Source organism: Pristiophorus japonicus, chromosome 12, assembly GCF_044704955.1.
Source record: "Pristiophorus japonicus isolate sPriJap1 chromosome 12, sPriJap1.hap1, whole genome shotgun sequence".
In the NCBI taxonomy this organism is placed as follows: Eukaryota; Metazoa; Chordata; class Chondrichthyes; family Pristiophoridae; genus Pristiophorus; species Pristiophorus japonicus.
The window spans coordinates 206,207,973-206,226,715 of record NC_091988.1 but is presented as its reverse complement, the minus strand read 5'-3'; the positions used below and the strand labels follow the sequence as shown (position 1 = coordinate 206,226,715).

The 18,743-nt window shown below is 53.6% G+C and overlaps 1 protein-coding gene across 1 annotated transcript in view; it reads left to right on the top strand.

Annotated features, from left to right (window-relative positions):
- Positions 1-17,113, top strand: part of eif6 (eukaryotic translation initiation factor 6) — a 75,765-nt gene extending 58,652 nt beyond the window's left edge. Inside the window, exons 6-8 of the mRNA XM_070896512.1 lie at positions 5,302-5,478; positions 8,512-8,693; positions 16,844-17,113. Coding sequence (XP_070752613.1) covers positions 5,302-5,478; positions 8,512-8,693; positions 16,844-16,853 — 369 coding nt within the window. The 3' untranslated portion in view covers positions 16,854-17,113. The remainder of the gene's footprint in view (positions 1-5,301; positions 5,479-8,511; positions 8,694-16,843) is intronic.
- Positions 17,114-18,743: the final 1,630 nt, after the last annotated feature.

Sequence of the window (18,743 nt, the reverse complement as noted above, 5' to 3'; positions counted from 1 at the left end):
GCCAGAACACTCGACTGTTAGCTGTTACTGGTAATGTCTCCATCCCATCATTGTTAGGGGTTGTTATGGAAACAGACTATATGCAACCTCTGTTCAACCCTGGGGTAAGCTTCAACCCCAATATCCTATCTGTCACTTCCAATTGAACAATGTTGCCCGCCTCCAGTCCTTTCACAGCTCCCCCCATCCCCACTGCACCCCTTATCCACTTCTAATGTCCAACTCACTGCTCTCCCCTCCCAGGCTCCAACTCCGCCAGAACTCTGCCTCCTGTTCCACTCTGAGTCCCACTCACCCATCCTCCCAGCCCTTACTGACAGTGTCTGGCTCCCTGTCCCCCAGTAAACACTGCTCACCTTGTTTACAAGTTCCACCTTGCCTTGGCTCACCCGGCTCCAGCTCCATGTGCGCTAAAGGGTTAATATTTTTGCTGCCGAAGCAAACTGTATAACTGGCACTGATGGTGTGGTTAATGTATGTAGATTTATGGTAACAAACAATAATTCACAGCTCCCCCCACCCCGTATCACTGCCAAACTGTTTATTCGGTTATAGCTTGAGCTGCACCTGCTTCCATCCTTGCAACTCCTGTACCCCGACCCACATCCCTTGGCAGTACATCCGCGTTGCATAGTAACAGAGTGCTGTTGTAACCTTCGGCTTAAATCATTGTATTTGGACGGTTGTGGTTAATTCTGAGTGCATGGTTGTCACCATCTCAAATGATTTGAACCACTTGTGGGTCTTGCAATTTAGGGTTGAGGTGAAATACGGGATTTGCCCATTAATCCCCACTCACAGGAAGGTGTCAGGGTGTGGAGCCTCACCCAAGTGACTATTCTGCATGTGTGTACCTTGACAACCGTTGCCGGCCAGCTATTTAACCATGAAACCGTTCGCGCACACCATCCAAACGCTTGTACTTACAGCAGGGGTAACTCGGCAATCGAGAGCTCTCCCACCAAACCCCCAATCCCACCTTTTCCTCTGGCTGGGGATCAAGCCTGGGAATGTGCTGATCTTGTGGTTCAGTTATACCATTGGAAGAAAAAAAAGGGATCATGTCATTGGTTTACAAACGTTTCCCTTTTAGAGTGTAGTGACTGTGCGGCCTAATCGCAGCTACTCCCACCAGGACCCGTGAGGCAGGCAGCGAGTTTTGTGTCTTTGGTGGTTTCTCAGAAAGGCAACTCCCTACTCGTGGGGTGTCTGCTCAACGTCAGCAGAAGCACGACACTGACAGTGCAGTGCATTGGAATGTCTGCCTACCTCATACGATGCAATGCTGGTGTGGGCTTTGAACCCAAAGGCGAGAGCATAGCCTACCGTGGGAGCTAACACCTCACGGTGCATTTGGTGTTTTTACGTGTTGACCACTTGCGTAGCCCCATTCACTGTCTCCCCAGCATGTGAAGACTGTCGGAGATGGGGCTGCAATTCAGTGCTCTGCTTGCTCCTTCCATTGCTTTCCAGGAAAACAACCCAAAGGACACTTTTAGGAGACGGAGTTACTCCAGGATCCGAAGAGCAAGGGCTGCTCAGCAGCTGCCTGTGGTGTCCGAGTGGATCAGGAGCTTGGTGTGTGAGGAGGTGCCCAGCCTCTGCCTTGCCACTCTGTCGTGGAGCCTTCCTGAGAACACACATGGTGGTAGAAGTTTAGAACTCTCTTCTGCAAGCGACAATTGTTAATTTTATATCTGAGATTGATAGCTTTCTGTTAACCAACGGTATTCAGGGATACAGGCAACGGTGGGTATATGGAGTTAGGTCACGGATCAGCCATGATCTCATGGAATGGCAGAACAGGCTCGAGCTGGCCGAATGGCGGCCTCCTGTTCCGATGAGAGCAGCTTTCCTGGAAGTCCCTGGAAGGAGAGCACGTGAGTAGCGCTGCCCCAAGGTTACACTTAATTCCCAAGCGTAGAAGAACACTGCACCATAACACTACAGCACTTGCATTTTCTGCACTCACTAACCGTTTGTTAAGGGCCACTCCACTTCTGATTTTAAAAAACACTTTGTATTTTTGAAACTCTGCTACTTGCAGTGTCTGGAGAAGAAACCCACAGACAGGCTGTGAAAATGTTGAAGCAAGCAGTAATATTGCATTATCTGTGTGATCAGACCAGGTGCTACTTGAACCTTTACAGGATCGGACTGCTTTGAAATTATTTACAACTCTCTTGTTCACTATATTTTTACATTTCTCTGAGTTTGTGTTAACGCACGTGTTTGCATACAATGAATCTGTGATGAATCTAAAGACTCTGAATCGTGTTTTTCCATTTACAAAGAGCTGATGGGAGTCTGTTGGATATTGGTGTCGGTTACAGTGAACAATTATTTCTCCATCTCCTCGCACTATGGTCATTGGCTGCACACACAGCGATACCTGTCGCCCTGTAACAGGAGCCCAGCCTTGCTGTCCAGACAAGGGTTCAATCACAGGTGGCAATCCCAGCTGACACTTTCGTGAGCCCGGGATAATGATGCTGAATCTCAGTGTGGCCTCCACGGCAGTGAAGGTCTCAGTCCGCACAGGAAGTTATTTCCTCACACTGTCTCGTGCTCTGAGTCAGTGTATTTGCTCACTGGGCAATCGGAGTGCACGATTGATGTCGGGGTTAACTGTCCAGTCACCTTGTAACAGGCAGAACGTTAACAAATTCAACCCTCACTGATCTGTGAAACTAGTTCCTTCCAAAACATCTCCTTGCCATTCTATTTGACTGTGTGGGCCCCACAAGAGCACGGTACACAATTATATCTTTAATAGGTAGGACTGCAACCAAAGTAAGTCAAGCAACAGACAATTAGCTATCTATCTAAACCCACTGTAATCAGCAGATATATTGTAGCTGGGATTTACACTGAGCAATTTGCTCTGCTTTTAAATATCTTCTATTTTTCACCGGAATAAGCAAACCACCTTGCTTGGGTTCGGGCTTTGTTTATTCGGATTGCTGCTACTTTTCAGTTTGTATTTTCTGGTCATACCTGTATTATTACAAATACGTTGAATTTTTGAAGAAAACAACTTGCATTTCTATAGCGCCTGTCATGCCATCAGGATGTCCCAAAGCGCTTTACAGCCAATGAAGCACTTTGAAGTGTAGTCACTGTTGTAATGTAGGAAACATGGCAGCCAATTTGCTCATCCAAAGGACGGCAGCACTCCGTCAGTACTGCCCCTCCGACAGTGCGGCACTCCCTCAGTACTGCCCCTCCGACAATGCGGCACTCCCTCAGTACTGCCCCTCCGACAGTGCGGCACTCCCTCAGTACTGCCCCTCCGACAATGCGGCACTCCCTCAGTACTGCCCCTCCGACAGTGCGGCACTCCCTCAGTACTGCCCCTCCGACAATGCGGCACTCCCTCAGTACTGCCTCTCCGACAGTGCGGCGCTCCCTCAGTACCGCCCCTCCGACAGTGCGGCACTCCCTCAGTACTGCCCCTCCGATAGTGCAGCGCTCCATCAGTACTGCCCCTCCGACGGTGCGGCACTCCGTCAGTGCTGCCCCTCCGACGGTGCGGCGCTCCGTCAGTACTGCCCCTCCGACAGTGCAGCGCTCCGTCAGTACTGCCCCTCCGACAGTGCGGCACTCCCTCAGTACTGCCCCTCCGACAATGCGGCACTCCCTCAGTACTGCCTCTCCGACAGTGCGGGGCTCCCTCAGTACTGCCCCCCCGACAGTGCGGCGCTCCCTCAGTACCGCCCCTCCGACAGTGCGGCACTCCCTCAGTACTGCCCCTCCGATAGTGCAGCGCTCCGTCAGTACTGCCCCTCCGACGGTGCAGCACTCCCTCAGTGCTGCCCCTCCGACAGTGCGGCACTCCCTCAGTACTGCCTCTCCGACAGTGCGGCACTTCCTCAGTACTGCCCCTCCGACAGTGCGGCACTCCGTCAGTACTGCCCCTCCGACGGTGCGGCACTCCCTCAGTACTGCCCCTCCGACAGTGCAGCGCTCCGTCAGTACTGCCCCTCCGACGGTGCAGCACTCCCTCAGTACTGCCCCTCCGACGGTGCGGCACTCCCTCAGTACTGCCCCTCCGACAGTGCAGCGCTCCGTCAGTACTGCCCCTCCGACAGTGCAGCACTCCCTCAGTACTGCCCCTCCGACAGTGCGGCACTCCCTCAGTACTGCCCCTCCGACAGTGCGGCACTCCCTCAGTACTGCCCCTCCGACAGTGCAGCACTCCCTCAGTACTGCCCCTCCGACAGTGCGGCACTCCCTCAGTACTGACCCTCTGACAGTGCGGCACTCCCTCAGTACTGCCCCTCCGACAGTGCAGCACTCCCTCAGTACTGCCCCTCCGACAGTGCGGCACTCCCTCAGTACTGCCCCTCCGACAGTGCGGCACTCCCTCAGTACTGCCCCTCCGACAGTGCAGCACTCTCTCAGTACTGCCCCTCCGACAGTACGGCGCTCCCTCAGTACTGCCCCTCCGACAGTGCGGCGCTCCCTCAGTACTGCACTGGAGTGACAGCCTAGATTATGTGCTCCAGTCTCTCGAGTGGAACTTGAATCCATGATCTTCGGACTGAGAGGCGAGGGTGCTCCTACTGAGCCACGGCTGTGAAAATGGAAGAACTTGTTCAGAGTATGGCCTCGTATTTTATTGGCCCATTTCCTGCCCGAGTGGAATCTCTGTTTCGGATCTCATTCTCCCCGGTTGCTGTAGACTTTCCCTGATGCTGGGTGAGTTCCTACTGGTGGGAGTTGTGCGACAGACAATGGACAGAGCCACTGAGATCTTGTACTGAGATTCAAGGCCCTACTGGGGAGGGGTGAGTGGGTCACTCCACTGTGACCCCTCATTGACAGGTTCAGTGAAACATCTGTGGACAGGCAGGGATTTGCAAGAAACTGTTAGCACAGGTGAGGGCCTGGGGATCGAGGCAAAGTTGTGAATGGCCTGTGTTTACCAAACGCAGTGAGCTGCTGGGACAGTCTTTGCCCTGCTCTCCGTTACTGATGGAGTTTGGGTGCGTGTGTTACTGAAAGCACTTTCCATTATGTAGCACTGCTCATGTAGACACACGTGTCCTGTACAGGTGGGGAGAGGCTGAAGGAGGTTTGGGGGGTGGGGAGAGGCTGAAGGAGCTTTGGGGGGTGGGGGAGAGGCTGAAGGCTCAAGCTGAGGGATACATCACTTGACCGTTTTGCTGCTTCTGCTTCCCTGGCAGCCAGTTCGATATATTCACCAGCCTTGGTGTGGAGTAGCTGAACCTCTTCACTTTCCCTATTCTGTACGGGTATTGTTGGACTAACCCCTTTCTTCCCTCCCTCCTTGTGCAGGAGACCGAGGAGCTCTTGGCTGATGTGCTGAAGGTGGAGGTTTTCCGACAGACGGTTGCTGAGCAAGTACTGGTGGGCAGTTACTGTGCTTTCAGTAACCAGGGAGGACTGGTCCATCCGAAGACATCCATCGAAGACCAGGATGAGCTCTCCTCCCTGCTGCAGGTTCCGCTGGTGGTATGGCCCGTTCGTTCCTCTCCCCGTGTCTCATTGCGGTTTTGTTTCTTCTGGAAGCGATTAACCAGTGGTTCGTCCGCTGAAATACGCTGAGATCAGCTATTCCTGGTCCCAGTTCCTTGTGCGTTTATAGTCCGAGTTCATCCTGTTGGATGGGCCAGTGCCTCGGGGAGGGGGCCAGTGCCTCGGGGAGGGGCCAGTGCCTCGGGGAGGGGGCCAGTGCCTCGGGGAGGGGCCAGCCCGGATGGTAAAGGCACTGCAGAAGGTGCCTAGACTGATGCGTGTCTGCGTGCTGAGTTAACTCTGGGTGGCGATAGGGTTATGATTGCCCTCAGTACCGTTGGGCTAGCGGGGGAGAGGGAGGTCAGTCAGGGTCAGCCTTGCCCAGCGATCTGTGCTGAGGCGCGATTGCCGTGTAGACATTGTCCGACTGGATTCAGAGCGACTGATGCCTCCTGACCCCCGACCCCCAACGGGATAGCTGGCAGGGTACCGTGCCCCAGACTGACTCTGTGCCGAGGTACAGATGGTGAGGGAAGAGCACGTGGGTCAGCCTGGACTGCACGTCTCCCTTCGGCTGGCCCGCGGGAGCTGCCACAGTAACGGCCCCCCCCCAAACCTGCGGCCACAGTAACGGCCCCTCCCCCCCCCCCCCCCCAAACCTGCGGCCACAGTAACGGCCCCTCCCCCACCCCCCCCCAAACCTGCGGCCACAGTAACGGCCCCTCCCCCACCCCCCCCCCCAAACCTGCGGCCACAGTAACGGCCCCTCCCCCACCCCCCCCCCCAAACCTGCGGCCACAGTAACGCCCCCCCCCCCCCAAACCTGCGGCCACAGTAACGGCCCCTCCCCCACCCCCCCCCCCAAACCTGCGGCCACAGTAACGGCCCCTCCCCCACCCCCCCCCCCCCAAACCTGCGGCCACAGTAACGGCCCCTCCCCCCCCCCCCCCCCAAACCTGCGGCCACAGTAACGGCCCCTCCCCCACCCCCCCCCAAACCTGCGGCCACAGTAACGGCCCCTCCCCCACCCACCCCCCCCAAACCTGCGGCCACAGTAACGGCCCCTCCCCCACCCCCCCCCCAAACCTGCGGCCACAGTAACGGCCCCTCCCCCACCCCCCCCCCCCCAAACCTGCGGCCACAGTAACGGCCCACCCCCCTCCCCCCACCCCCCCCCAAACCTGCGGCCACAGTAACGGCCCCTCCCCCACCCCCCCCCAAACCTGCGGCCACAGTAACGGCCCCTCCCCCACCCCCCCCCCCCCAAACCTGCGGCCACAGTAACGGCCCAGTATTTAAAGCCACAACTCTGAGGAATTGTCTCATCTGCCGGTGAAAGCAGCAACCTTGTTAGAATCTCGGGCTCTGCACTAAGATTAATTAGTTGGATCCGCTCAGCTGGTTGCCATGGTAACTGAGCAGCGCAGCCTCTCTCGACTTCTGTTTATAGCAGTCATGGCATAATGTGTCCTTTCACTCGGTGCTTTGGGGAGACGAGGTGACGCACCACAGTCTGTATGTGAAGCAGCAGCGGCTTTCGATTGGCACGCTGGCGGCAGTGTCAGTCCGTCCCCTGGGTCACGATCCAAGGTATAGACCAGTCACACTGCACTGCATCCCCTTCCCTTGCCCTTGACTCCTGGCCCTGGTCCAGCCTCGGGGTTAGTGCTGCTCGCCCTGATACACACCCTGTCAGTCTGCAGCTGCTGGGATTTTACAGTCAGTGTTTGGAAATATAAAGCTTGGGCCCGGAGAGCCCCCCGCCTGTGGAGTACGGTCCCAGCTGCGTGTTTCTTTAATATTTTCCCTCACCTCCCCAAGGCGCTGACTCACGCCAGTGTGCATTCCCACCAGTGTCCACCCATCAACTATAGCCCTGCGCAGTCGCTGCTGCTGGGATATTCAACCAGGGGCAGCAGCGTAGCTCAACCCAATCCTGTCTTCACTTTCTCGCAGTGTCCCGAGCCAGCTAGCCCGCCCTGGGCATGTCTGCTTTGAGTCGCGGAATAGTGACGTGGTTCTCTGGCTCTTTCCCTCCCACCGCCGGGCTGGAGAGGGTGAAGCCCCAGTGAGTGTGCAGCCTGGCTGTGTCTCCGTCACATACTGCTAGCTGCAACTGCTTCTGTATCCTGCATTTGGTCACCGGCCGGTGAAATGCCGAGTCCGACTTTCCCCGGTGGTTGGGCAAAGACCCTCGTGGCCAGAGCGTGGCTGTCACATTCAGAACTTTGAACAAAATACTCTCCTTCAGCCTAGGTTCCACGGCCAAAACACGGCAATAAATCGGGGCGCCACCAGCTGTGTGTTCCATGTTTGCATCGTCCTTATCCCAGGATAGTTCCTGCCTCAAAAACATCAGCACTTTTACTTAACTCACAGGAATAAAAATGAGGAAGGCCATTCGGCCCATCTTGGGTCAGAAAGGGAGACCTGACTATCCCCCCCCCCCCCCCCATCCCCTCTCGCCTCCCCCCCCCCATCTCTCTTTCTCCCTCCTCTCCCCTCCCCCGTCCCTCCCTTCCCCCCCACCATCCCTCTCCTCTCCCCTCCCCTCTCCCGTCCCTCCCTTCCCCCCCACCATCCCTCTCCTCTCCCCTCGCCTTCCCCCCCCCCACCCCCGCCCGTCCCTTCCCTCCTCTCCCTTTCCCCCTCCTCTCTTTTCCCCCCCCCCAACCGTCCCTACCCTCCTCTCCCTTTCCCCCTCCTCTTTTTTCCCCCCCCGCCCCTTCCCTCCCCTCTCCCGTCCCGTCCCCCGTCCCCCCCCCTGCACGCAGTACTCCAGGTGCAGTCTCACCAATACCCTGTACAGTTGCAGCAGGACCTCCCTGCTTTTGTACTCCATCCCTCTCGCAATGAAGGCCAACATTCCATTCGCCTTCCTGATTACCTGCTGCACCTGAGGCTGTCTATCCCTCACCTCGGAGATTCCGATCTCCGGACTGCAGCGTTTTCCCATGGCTCTCGGACAAACTGTTGATCATGTGGGTGGCAGTGCCCGAGGTCACCATCTCTTCCCTTGTTGTGCTGCAGGCCGGCACGGTGAATCGTGGCAGTGAGGTGATCGCCGGGGGCATGGTGGTGAACGATTGGTGCGCTTTCTGTGGGCTCGACACGACCAGCACGGAGCTGTCCGTCATCGAGAGCGTCTTCCGATTAAATGAAGCTCAGCCCAGTGCAATTGCAACGAGTATGAGAGATTCACTCATAGAAAGGTGAGTGGTGTTCAGAAACACACTGGGTGCAAAACTTGGACTAAGAACGGGAAGTGTTTGAAATAGTGTCTGAGAAAGAACGTTTAGTGTTTTAGGAGGGAACCAAGCAATGTTTTCACTTTATTTAATGTTTCAGTGTGTGTGATGGTGGAGTGCGGCCGCTTCCGGCCCCCGGCCTGCCCCTAGCCCCCAGCCCCCGGCCTGCCCCGACCCCCGGCCTGCCCCCACCACCACAGTCAATCTGGGCACCCGACCAACAAACACCATCACTGTTGCTCGTGCGCTCGGTGAAGTGCTGCCTTGAGATCCCGCAGCCCAGTCCAGGTGTAACACCAAGGCCAGCCGCTCGGTGAAGTGCTGCCTTGAGATCCCGCAGCCCAGTCCAGGTGTAACACCAAGGCCAGCTGCCAGGCTGCAATCCTCGTCGTTGCGATGTGGGAAGCCACCATTTATTGGCTGTCCCTTGTGACCCTGAGAGCATTAAGATTCTTGAGCCACGTGGAGTGGGACCGGAGTTATGTGTAGGACGGAACGGGTAAGGGCTGGAGTGTGTGTGGGCCAGAGCAGCTTCTCCTCCCTGGACCACATTAGTTGGGTCTTTACAAGAACCCAGAAGTTTTCATTCACAAATGACCAGGTTTATTGAGTTTGTCCTGGTGGGATTTGTGCCCTGGGAGAGTGACACTGCCCCACTGCTGTCTCTGCTCCAGTCACATTGAGTAATGTAAACTGGGCCCCACAGGTCAGCACCACCACGCAAACATCAGATAGTTTATATTTCTGACTCCAGCTGATACCACAAGACCCATGCATCTGCTGTCAGTTACAGTTCTTAAATAGGAAAACTTGTTGAAGCAACCAGGAACTTATCTGTCGCTTTGTGATTAAACACACACTGCTAAGGGAAGAGGTGCTACAAAGAAATATATTGTATTTCAATTGACACAATAAAGTTTCTGACATGGCCGCCGCTTGATTTGTCAAATCTCACTATCTGCACATCGGGTACATTTCCATCCCAGCCACCTTCTCCCTGTTGTGCTAACTCGACGTGTTGGCTCGGCAGATCAGTTAGTTCCAATAAAGTTATCTATGACAGGTTAAAGTCTGCAGGTGAAACCCTGTCCGGTTGTGTTGGGCTGTATGGGCTTTACGTGTTGGGCTGTATGGGCTTTACGTGTTGGGCTGTATGGGCTTTACGTGTTGGGCTGTATGGGCTTTACGTGTTGGGCTGTATGGGCTTTACGTGTTGGGCTGTACGATTGGACAGAGCCATTCCTCCCATCATTGAATACTTAAAAACATCTGGACTAGGCAGACATGTGTACTCATTCCTCCAAAACCCCAAAGGCACGGTCCCACTGCTCCTAATCTTCAACATTGATTATATTGTTTCCTGCTCTAATCTTCCCCCAGGACTTGAAAACAGTGAACTCCAAACTTCCCTCCGTCTTCCCTTCATTTTAAATCTGCAACATTTCAAACTCTGGCCTGGCATTACATGATCGCTGCTGTTTGATTTATGTTGTCTTCTGTCCCACTTGTTCCTGGAATGATGCAGCATACAAAGAGGTCACTCAGCCCGTCAGTGAAAGAGCGATCCAATTAGTCCTACATCCCCCCCCCCTTTCCCCATAGTCCTGCAATTTTTTGCTTTCCCACTATTTATCCAATTCCCGGTTTGAAAGTTACGATTGAATCTGCTCCCACCGCCCTTTCAGGTAGCGTGTTCCCGATCACAACTCGCTGCGTTTATATTTAAAAAAATACTTCCTCATTCCCCTTCGGGTTCTTTTGCCAATGACCTTAAACCTGTGCCCTCTGGTTACTGACCTTCCCACCGCTGGAAACAATCTCTCCTTATTTACTCCATCAAAACCCTTCAAGATTTTGAATAACTTTATCAAATCTCCCCTTAACCTTCTCTGCTCTAAGGAGAACAGCCCCAGCTTCTCCAGTCTTTCCCTGTAACTGAAGTCCCTCATCCCTGGGACCATTCTGGTCAATCTCCCCTGCACCCTCTCCCAGGCCCCGACATCCCACCTAAAGTGTGGGGCCCAGAATTGGCCACAATCCTCCAGCTGGGGCCTAACCCGTGATGTATAAAGGTTTAGTGTAACTCCTGGCTTTTGTGCTGTATTCCTCTGTTTATAAAGCCCAGGATCCCAGATGCTTTTTAACAGCCTCCTCACCTTGCCCTGCCAATTTCAGCGATATGTGTACAGACACCCCCAGGTCTCCCTGTTCCTGCACCCCCTTTACAATCGTACCCTTTCGTTTATATTTCCCCTCATCATTCTTCCTTCCAAAATGAATCTCTTCACACTTCTGTTAAATTTAATCTGCCGTGTGTCTGGCCAATTCACCCGTCATTGTTTAGCAATGGTCCGAATACCGATCCCTGGGGAACAGCACTGTTAATCTCCCTCCAGTCTGAAAAACAACTGTTCACCACCACTCTGCGCTCTGTCCCATCGCCAATGTTGTATCCACTGCCCCTTTAATCCCATGGGCTTCAATTATGTGGTCCTTTGTCAAACAGCTTTTGAAAGTCCATTTACACAACATCTATTTCACTACCCTCATCAATCCTCCCTTCATCGATCTTCACCTCACCTTCTGATAACCCGAGAAGCTGCAGATTCTCCATGAACATGACCCAGATTGTTGAGGCACTGAGCCTATCCAATGCTATAGGGTGGAGGCCATGATCTTATTGAATGGCAGAGCAGGCTCGAGGGGCCAAATGGCTGACTCCTGCTCCTATTTCTTATGTAGGCCGGTCAGTGCTGATCACTGCCTCAAACAATCATTCTTGAATGACCTTTCTAACTCGGCTCTACACTGAAATATGTTGTTCCAATGTTTGTTACATGTGTTGATCTCATTAACATGATCTAGGAACATTAGAAACAGGAGGCAGCCATTCAGCCCCTCGAGCCTGTTCCAATCAGATCAAAACCCTTCATGATTCAAGACTGTACCTCGACTCTATTTACATGTCCTTGCTCCATGTTCCTTCATACTGTTACCCAACAAAATTCCATCCATCTCCATCTTGAAAATTTCAGTTTACCGCCAACATCCACAGGATTTTCGGGGAGAGTTCCAGATTTCTACCATCTGCCTAGCTCTCATTTTAAGGTTATGCCCTCTTGTTCTGGACTCTCCCACTATCTACCCAATCAAATCCTTTAATCATTCTAACACCTCAATTAGATCGCCCCTCAATCTTCGAAACGCCACTGAATGTAAGCCGAGCTTATGCAACCTGTGGTCACAATTCTAGCCAGGTATCAGTCTGGTGAAACTGCGCTGCTCCCCCTATGAAGCCGATATACCTTCCCTGAGGGGGTGCCCAGGACTGGACGCAGTGTCCTGGGGGGGGGGGGGTTCTGACCAGAACTCTGTACAGCTGAAGCTTCACTTCCTCCCCTCTATAGTCCAACAACATTGCATTCAGCTTGTTGGTTCCTGATTGTACCTGCCCACAAGCTGATCGTGATGTGTGTACAGGGACCCAAAATCTCTCTGCACCTCCACAGCTCCTAGTCTCTATCTCCATGCCGTTATTCTGTAGGTTTCTAGACCGACACTAGTACCTGCTGTCAGAGTGTGAACCTGTAACCCTGAGCTATACTGCCAGCTGTGCACTGCTCTCAACTCGGCCACAGTGGAGCTCTGGGTTCTGTGAGCACATTCTCGGGATGTCCTACTAACCTGCTGGAAGTTAGGAATGTTCAGGAAGGGCCCAGCTCTGTACTCACATAAAAAATATAATGGTCTAGTGCTAAGTTCTTAAACTGATTCCATACTGGCTGGTGTTCTGTGCTGCTGGTGTAGGGCGGAGTGGTGTGACCCTCTCCCCACCCTTGCCCACACTGCTTTCCGGATAGTGCTGGCACAGAGACGGCAATGTTAATGGGCTCATTGTATGGGCTGGCTTGTCATCAGTTGTGAAAGGTCTCGAGAGGACAATATCGGGCTCGGCTAATGCCTCTCATGGTCGAATGGCCATTGTGTGAGGTGCTGATGGGGAACCGATTCCCAGGGAACCTTAGCCAAGAATGGGTTGGAGTTTTCAGGAGATGGGACATCGCAGTGAGGGAGTGCATTTTCACCAATTCCACTCTCTCCGGTTTGTACCCTGCGCATCAAAATCATTTTAATTTCAAATGAATTAATCTAATTATTCCCAACTCTGGAATTCCTTCCCTAAACCCCTCCAACTCTCCACTTCCCTCTCCTCTCCAAAACCCAGCTCTATAACCAAGTATAGATCACCCCTCCTAATCTGTCCTTTCACTCGACCTCAGTATTTGTCTGAACACCATTTATTGAAATCCGTTCCCTGCTCTTTCTCCCCTGAGGCTATTGGCAGATTATCACCCACAGTTACCATAGTGATCGTTGATGTACCTTGGTTCCACCCCGGGTCCACTGAGTTTAATTGTTCCACAGAATGGAACCAGGGGCCACAAGGCAGATTATTCCCCATTGGGAAAAGGCAGCCCTTCCCTCAACACCTCCCATCAACAGCTCGGTTGTGAAGCATTCACCGGATAGTCCAGCCCTGCACCATCTCTGTTTAAACTGGCAGCATTCCAATCGCATGCACAGCCTGCAGTCCGTACCTGGTCCACAGTAAAACTGCACAGGACAAGTCTGCCGCTGCTAGGATCTCCATGCAGAGAAGTTGAGAAATCTAGTTTGAAATATAAAGGATGAAATTCCAGTGTGTGCTTACCCCCACTGATCACACTCACACCCGTAGAAAACCATTCCATTTCAGGGACATTGAGTCTCCAGTCTCACCTACATGTCATTGATGAGAGAATTCTTCCCGGTCTCGAGTCACTGCGCCAGTGTGTACACGTGCAGTAATAGAAAGACTTGCATTTATATAGCACCGTTCACCACCTCAGGACATCCCAAAGCGCTTTACAGCCAATGAGGTGTAGTCACTGCTGTAATGTAGGAAACCCAGCAGCCAATTTGCGCACAGCAAGCTCCCATAAACAGCAACATAATAAACAACAAGATAATCTGCTTTTAATGGCATTGGTTAAGGGTTAAATGTTGACCGAGGGAGGAGAGGTTATTAAAATGTATTATGAGGAAGGAGAGTCGTGCTGTGATGGATTCCACACAGTCCATCAAGAACTGCCATTATGTGGCTATTGAGAGCCACGAAAATACATTTTTCATTCAAGCAGAAGATGGAATTTGAGGAAAAGGCCAGAGCAGATTCAATAATGTGCAGCAAAGTATAACAATGAGTAAATTAGATCAACATTATGCAGCATTGAATTAGTGTGCTGGGCAATGTGTTTCCAGTCCTCGATCACTTGTTAACCTACATTCAGGCCCCGAGAAGCAGCTTTCCAGCTGCTCTGTCTGATTTAAGGGTGCCTGAACTTCAGGCCTTTTATTCCTAATAATTACTGCATTGAAACCTAATTCAAATGTGCAGACAAGTCTGCTTTTAAACTACTTTGTTTGATGTCGGAAATCTGAACAATTGGTATTTGTGTAAATATATATTTGAGAGTAATGCATGAAACTCTGACTTGATGGACCTGGGAATTGTCAGGATGGGTTCCCAAGCTGCTAAATGCTCTCACTGCCTTTTACTGGAGCACTTAGTTAATGTGGACACTCCAGAACCACGCCGCACTGTCGGAGGGGCAGCACTGAGGGAGCGCCGCACTGTCGGAGGGGCAGTACTGAGGGAGCGCCGCACTGTCGGAGGGGCAGCACTGAGGGAGTGCCGCACTGTCGGAGGGGCAGCACTGAGGGAGTGCCGCACTGTCGGAGGGGCAGTACTGAGGGAGCGCCGCACTGTCGGAGGGGCAGTACTGAGGGAGTGCCGCACTGTCGGAGGGGCAGTACTGAGGGAGCGCTGCACTGTCGGAGGGGCAGCACTGAGGGAGTGCCGCACTGTCGGAGGGGCAGTACTGAGGGAGCGCCGCACTGTCGGAGGGGCAGTACTGAGGGAGCGCCGCACTGTCGGAGGGGCAGTACTGAGGAAGTGCCGCACTGTCGGAGGGGCAGTACTGAGGGAGCGCTGCACTGTCGGAGGGGCAGTACTGAGGGAGCGCTGCACTGTCGGAGGGGCAGTACTGAGGAAGTGCCGCACTGTCGGAGGGGCAGTACTGAGGGAGCGCTGCACTGTCGGAGGGGCAGTACTGAGGGAGCGCCGCACTGTCGGAGGGGCAGTACTGAGGGAGCGCTGCACTGTCGGAGGGGCAGTACTGAGGAAGTGCCGCACTGTCGGAGGGGCAGAACTGAGGGAGCGCCGCACTGTCGGAGGGGCAGTAGTGAGGGAGCGCCGCACTGTCGGAGGGGCAGTACTGAGGGAGTGCCGCACTGTCGGAGGGGCAGTGCTGAGGGAGCCCCGCACTGTCGGAGGGGCAGTGCTGAGGGAGCGCCGCACTGTCGGAGGGGCAGTACTGAGGGAGCGCCGCACTGTCGGAGGGGCAGCACTGAGGGAGCGCCGCACTGTCGGAGGGGCAGTACTGAGGGAGCGCCGCACTGTCGGAGGGGCAGTACTGAGGGAGTGCCGCACTGTCGGAGGGGCAGTACTGAGGGAGCGCCGCACTGTCGGAGGGGCAGTACTGAGGGAGTGCCGCACTGTCGGAGGGGCAGTACTGAGGGAGCGCCGCACTGTCGGAGGGGCAGCACTGAGGGAGCGCCGCACTGTCGGAGGGGCAGTACTGAGGGAGTGCCGCACTGTCGGAGGGGCAGTACTGAGGAAGTGCCGCACTGTCGGAGGGGCAGTACTGAGGGAGTGCTGCACTGTCGGAGGGGCAGTACTGAGGAAGCGCCGCACTGTCGGAGGGGCAGTACTGAGGGAGTGCCGCACTGTCGGAGGGGCAGTAGTGAGGGAGTGCCGCACTGTCGGAGGGGCAGTACTGAGGAAGTGCCGCACTGTCGGAGGGGCAGTACTGAGGGAGTGCCGCACTGTCGGAGGGGCAATACTGAGGAAGTGCCGCACTGTCGGAGGGGCAGGACTGAGGGAGAGCCGCACTGTCGGAGGGGCAGTACTGAGGGAGCGCCGCACTGTCGGAGGGGCAGTACTGAGGGAGCGCCGCACTGTCGGGGGGCAGTACTGAGGAAGTGCCGCACTGTCGGAGGGGCAGTACTGAGGGAGCGCTGCACTGTCGGAGGGGCAGTACTGAGGGAGCGCCGCACTGTCGGAGGGGCAGTACTGAGGAAGTGCCGCACTGTCGGAGGGGCAGTACTGAGGGAGTGCCGCACTGTCGGAGGGGCAGTACTGAGGGAGGTACTGTCTTTCAGATGAGATGTCAAACCATGGCCCAGTCTGTTCATTCAGGCAGAGGTAAAAGATTCCAGTTCACTATTTATGAAGAAGAGGGGAGTTCTCCCCAGTGTCCTGGTCAATATTCTGGTCAACCAATATCACTGAAACAGATTCTCATTATTGTTGTGCAATAGTTCTTCGTGTAATATGTCTGCATAATACTGAGTACACATAAAGCCCTTTATTACATTTGAAGCGCTTTGGGATGTCCTAGGGAGGTGAAAGTCGCTATAAAAATGCAGGTACTTGTCGTCGTCCTCCTCAATTTCCCCCCCCCTGCCCCCCCCACCGTCCCCCAACAAAAATAATTGCTTGCAACTGTTGCCCCGCTCTCTCCTTTTAACTGCCCTCCTGTGGGAGATGGTGGCATTTCTACTCTTGTTCTTCTCGCTGGTGGGTTTGGGAGGTGCATTTGAAGAAGCCTTGGCGAGTTGCTGCAATGTATCCTGTAGATGGTACACTGCAGCCACGGTGCGCCGGTGGTGGAGGGAGTGAAGATTGAGTCCTGGGGCAGGAGCACTGGCCCGGATGGTGTCAGGGGAGTGGTCACTATTCCAGCACCCCTAAAACCACCCCACACCCAGACATACTGAGCCCAACTGCTCCTCTGCAGCTGAGATGCCCTCACCCTGCACAGTCCCAGCTCCTTCCTTGTCCCTCCGGCTCAGTCGTTGACATTGAGCCTCTAAGCCAGCAGAGGTCAGTGCTCCGGGTCCTGCTGGGGTGATGTGTAGCTGGGAGGGTGCGCGCTATGTGCTGACCTCGCTGTGAATGCCTTTACCTGCAGCTGTTACCAGGGTAACACCTGACTGATTCTCTCTTTCAGCTTAACATAAAAGATGAGGTGTGGAGAGCTTCTCGAAGAGAATTTGGTGTTTTTCCACCGAATGGATAGCAGAGACCATCGTCCGCTCAGAGAACGAACAATTCTCGCTGTAATGCATCCACATTACTTGTATTAAATCCCACCTCCCACCCCCATTTGAGATTAAATGACCTTTGAGAAGAATCTGAATGTAACAAACCAGATGTCCGTGTTGATTAAACCGATCCGACTGTTCAGCCACAGTGTAATAAATCCATTCTAGCTTTTTAAGGACTTGTTGGACATTCTTCAGAAGTTGGATGTCAATGTGCAGTCGCGGCCATCGAGACCCCGGGAAACTTCCTGGTCTTCCAGGAGCTCTGTGAATGATTGCGGTGACGGGTTGATGCAGGGCAGCGGGAGCCGTGGCTGTCTCCCCGAGGATCCTCTGCTGTGTTACAATTACTAACCAGCGTGTGATTAATCTTCACTTACTGTACACGCCATTCCACTGGCCATGTCGTCATTCAGGACGGCAGAAAGCTGGCTGTGTCGGAGTGAGGAGAAAGATCGCCAAACTCAATGATCCAACCAGTCATTCCAGAACAATAACCCTGATCCCCTCGCCACCCGTCCTCCTCACCTGCCCTCGCCCCACCCCCCACCGTCCTCCTCCAGCCCCCTCACCTCACTCCCATCCCGTCCCCTTCTCAAACCATTCGAAACATCCTGCACATTGTCCAGTCCCGGGAAACGCTTCGAGGAGATTCCTGCCACTTGCAGCAACTTCAGAAAGACCAGAATCAAGAATCACAGAAAAGGTCCCACGCAGTGTTCCTGAACACTGCAATACTCCCTTGTACCGACAGGGCATCCATTACCACCCATGTACACATATCATTAGCTCGGCTGCCTACTACTAATTATAGCATGATTGGAATTACTCCCAATGATTATAGTGAGGGGTTCCACAGTTGGTTCAAACAATTGATACCTGTTAATTTGTGATTGCAGGAAGTGACTGAATCACAAATTTTGCAACAATGATATTCCCAGTTTACTTCCTGATACTGTGGCTTCTGAAGTTATTAATATAACATCGGAGTGCCATCTCTGGGCATATTCCTGGAGATTTGATAATGACATTTGATTGTGACGTCTTCATGTGATCAATCACATGATGTTTGATCATGTGACATTTGCCCGTTTGTAAATGTTACTGTGTTTACCCAAGTTGAGTGATCTTTTTAAAAAAAAAACATTCTGGGGATGAGACCGGCATTTATTGCCCATCTCTAATTGCCCCTTGAGAAGGTGGTGGTGAGCCGCCTTGAACCGCTGCAGTCCGTGTGGTGAAGGTGCTCCCACAGTGCTGTTGGGGAGGGAGTTCCAGGAATTTGACCCAGCGACGATGAAGGAACGGCGGAGACCTATTTGACCCATTGTGTCTGTGCCGGCCGACCAAGAGTTATCCAGCCTAATCCCACTTTCCAGCTCTTGGTCGGTGGCCCTGTAGGTTACTGCACTTCTGGTGCACATCCAAGTATCTTTCAAATGTGGTGAGGGTTCTTGCCTCTACCACCCTTTCAGGCTGTGAGTTCCAGACCCCCACCAGAAAGGCATTTTCCCTCATATCTCCTCTAAAACACCCCCAATTACTTTAAATCTATTCCCCCTCTGCCAAGGAAAACAGGTCCTTCCTATCCACTCTATCCAGGCCCCTCATAATTTGATACACCTCAATCAGGTCTCCCCTCAGCCTCCTCTGACCCAGCATCTCCAATCTTTCCTCATAGCCAAAATTTTCCAGTCCGGGCAACATTCTTGTAAATCCCCTCTGCACTCTCTCCAGTGCAATCACATCTTTCCTGTAATGTGGTGACCAGAACTGCACGCAGTACTCCAGCTGTGGCCTAACCAG